This window comes from Eucyclogobius newberryi, unplaced genomic scaffold, assembly GCF_026437365.1.
Source record: "Eucyclogobius newberryi isolate DKJ021-1_F unplaced genomic scaffold, fEucNew1.0.hap1 SCAF_6, whole genome shotgun sequence".
NCBI classification, from domain to species: domain Eukaryota; kingdom Metazoa; phylum Chordata; class Actinopteri; order Gobiiformes; family Gobiidae; genus Eucyclogobius; species Eucyclogobius newberryi.
Window position 1 is genome coordinate 40,569,222 of NW_027316278.1, and position 3,447 is coordinate 40,572,668.

The following is a 3,447-nucleotide window of genomic DNA, read 5'->3' on the forward strand; positions in this document are numbered from 1 at the left end:
CGTCCTTAGTAACATACTAAAAGTTTACCAAAGTTTGACCACTAGAAAGGTGTAATTTTCAACATGGCGTCCAAGATGAGCAGGAAGTCCTTAAAATATGCTAACTCTTTAATTTTGTGACCTAGCCAAGTATTATTGGTGTCTAACCCCATGTTTTCTGGGTCTATGAATTCATTGGACTTGTCTAAATTGCACTGGCATAATTATATAGATATGGATACATGATTTTATGAGATTACTAGGGCTGTAACGGTACACCAAACTCAATTTGGTGTACCGAGCTACTCCCCTGGCGTTCAGACAAGTCCAAAGCTGCAAAAGTGTACAACATCAGTGAGATGAAACAAGTCCTGAACAGTGAGTTGTGTTGTGATGTGATACAACTTCACGCATTTTTAGTGTTGGAAAATAGACAGAATTCCAGAAACTTGTGAATGGCGAGTCAACCATCCTGTGCAAATGTGTTTCTGCTCCCACATCAAGCAAGGAATGTCACAGAGGACCACGGGACCAGGGCAATGACGGTGTTGTTTGGCGGAAAGAGTAGCCATTCACTTGCCTCTTTGCGCTACAACCTTTTTAGCAAGAAAATCGTTACCGCCAAATAATTTGTTGCTCCAGAACGTCTTCCTCCAATTGAGTCTGCACCAAATACCACTGCCAAGTAAACAAGAGTTTACTTCCAGATCATGGTGTGGATTGGAAAGGAAGGTGACATGAACACAGTGGATTGGTGATGGAAACTGGTGGACAACAACCTGCCAGTTATGACCAGTAAGACTGCTGCTCCAGAATGTCTCCTGCAGATGATCCACTGTAATTGCACAACTGCAGAACACAACGGTGCAGTGGCAGGGCGTATGGACCATGCATGTCTGCTCGTGGACCATGTCTGCTTGTGGACCATGCCTGCTTGTGGACCATGTCTGCTTGTGGACCATGCCTGCTTGTGGACCATGCCTGCTTGTGGACCATGTCTGCTTGTGGACCATGCCTGCTTGTGGACCATGTCTGCTTGTGGACCATGCCTGCTTGTGGACCATGTCTGCTTGTGGACCATGTCTGCTTGTGGACCATGTCTGCTTGTGGACCATGTCTGCTTGTGGACCATGCCTGCTTGTGGACCATGTCTGCTTGTGGACCATGCCTGCTTGTGGACCATGTCTGCTTGTGGACCATGTCTGCTTGTGGACCATGCCTGGTTGTGGACCATGTCTGCTTGTGGACCATGTCTGCTTGTGGACCATGTCTGCTTGTGGACCATGTCTGCTTGTGGACCATGCCTGCTTGTGGACCATGTCTGCTTGTGGACCATGTCTGCTTGTGGACCATGTCTGCTTGTGGACCATGTCTGCTTGTGGACCATGCCTGCTTGTGGACCATGTCTGCTTGTGGACCATGTCTGCTTGTGGACCATGCCTGCTTGTGGACCATGTCTGCTTGTGGACCATGCCTGCTTGTGGACCATGTCTGCTCGTGGACCATGTCTGCTTGTGGACCATGTCTGCTTGTGGACCATGTAAAGTTGGGAATTGTAGAATTGCTATAATCAACCTCTGTGGGAGGAAGAGTGTGACGACTAATGGTTAACTAAGGTCACACTTTAAGGTGTGTAAATAAGAAAAGTGTCTAAAAAACAGATGAATATATATCAAAAAGTATATTAAAAAAAGGGGGGAAAAATGCACAGTAAAAACATTTTTAAAAAATATATACAAAAATATATAAAACTTATAAAAGGGGTTAGTGGTACTGAGCCTTCACGTGGAAGCCCTGTTTTGACTAATGTTTACAGTACCACACAGTTCTAATGGATTGAGTCTTGAGTAATTGGAATAAAAAATGGTTGTGACACAGGAACAACCAACACAAGGCAAAACGATATGAAAAAGGAGAAATATGCAATGACTTATGGGAAATGTTACTTATTTTTTGCACATATATACTTGTAACTTTGTAATTGTAACCAATTTTGAAAATGGGCCTTTCTTGGAGTCAAACTTTGGTAAACTTTTAGTATGTTTTTAAGTACATCTGATACTATTGTAAACCACTGAAAAACCTTTTGTTAGATTTTTTCAAGTCATATTTGCAGCTGACTATTGTGTCTGGGGTCTTTTTACAGCTCTTTGGTCTTGGCCATGGCAGTAGTTGGAATCTGTGGGGGGGACTGTGGGGTGGACAGGGGTCTTAATGCAGCTAACGAGCTCAAGCAGATGCTACTAATTTAGATTAATAAGTGGAGTAGATTTGGGAGATCTTTGAGAGCCAGATTTCTAGTGTTCAAATACTATATTATATATACTATTATTGCTGCAAATTACGTTTTTGCAGCAATAATACAAATACATTATTTAAAAATCATAATATGGGATTCCTGGATTTTGCTTTAAGATTCTATAACTGTAAAAATGCACCTACCATGAAAATTTCAGACCCCTCCATTATTTCTAAGAGGGAGAACCGGTGTTCAAATACTTCCTGTGGACACAGCAGAGCCTTCATAAGACACTGTTGTTCTTGGATCTCGGGCGTGTAACGCAGCTGTCTGTAGCTGCATGTTCAAAAATGTATAAAAGGCTCTCTCGGACGGGCATGAGCGGAGGGGCACTCGGGATGGGGCGGGCGTGGTCAGATACATTTCGGGATGGAGTGGGATATGGATTGAAAAGCTCTGTGCAGGTCTCTAATGTAGGCTACCTGCAGGCCACAGTGTCCTTTTAGAGTTTGACCAGAGGAAGAGAGACCGACACAAAAAGCCACGCATGACCTGCATTTGGGCCAAGCGCTTTTGTATTTTACAGATAATAAGTATTTAGGCAATAAGCACGCTTTTCTTTGCCCTTCTACTTTAGACCTGCTTTGATGTACAAAACGGACCGTGTTTACACTATGTCCAGGGAAACGACCTTGACCTATATTTGATCTTATAGGCTTATATTGACCTGTTGTCGCTTTATGGATAGACAATTAGGTGTGTCTGCTTTGGGAGAAATGTTGATCACACTTTATCCTGCCAGCCCTCATCATGCCCTGGCGTGAGAGCGCACTACAGCTGACACGGGAGAGTGGATGGAAGTCTGAGCTGCTCTAAAAGAACCTAAAGCTGGGCTCCGGCTGTGGTGAACTTGATCTGTCTGGCTCGTGTTTTGGGGACTTTCAGCTTGCACTAAGCAGCTTTTAAAGGGCTTTTAAATTGTTCGAGAATAAACGTGTCATCTTGTACACGGTGCATATCCTCCAAGTACATGTGTAATTCGGCGCGGCACCATGAAGTGTATAGAGATAGCTCCGAGTTGTGTTTACATTGTAATGGAAGACAATGCGAGGCACTGGTCAAGCATCCGCACCAAACATTTGCCACGACGACAGTGCTACGGCGTCAGTCAGTGGAAACAACAGTAAAAAGCTATGACTCCCACAGTGCACTTGTCTCAAACCAGGACT

The 3,447-nt window shown here is 44.0% G+C and overlaps 1 protein-coding gene across 1 annotated transcript in view; it reads right to left on the bottom strand.

The window, feature by feature from the left end:
• Positions 1 to 676: 676 nt before the first annotated feature.
• ccdc125 (coiled-coil domain containing 125) overlaps positions 677 to 3,447 on the bottom strand; it is a 437,934-nt gene continuing 435,163 nt past the window's right edge. The window contains exons 8-9 of the mRNA XM_072433922.1: positions 1,415 to 1,487; positions 677 to 743 (exon numbers count right to left, since the gene is read on the bottom strand). Coding sequence (XP_072290023.1) covers positions 677 to 743; positions 1,415 to 1,487 — 140 coding nt within the window. The remainder of the gene's footprint in view (positions 744 to 1,414; positions 1,488 to 3,447) is intronic.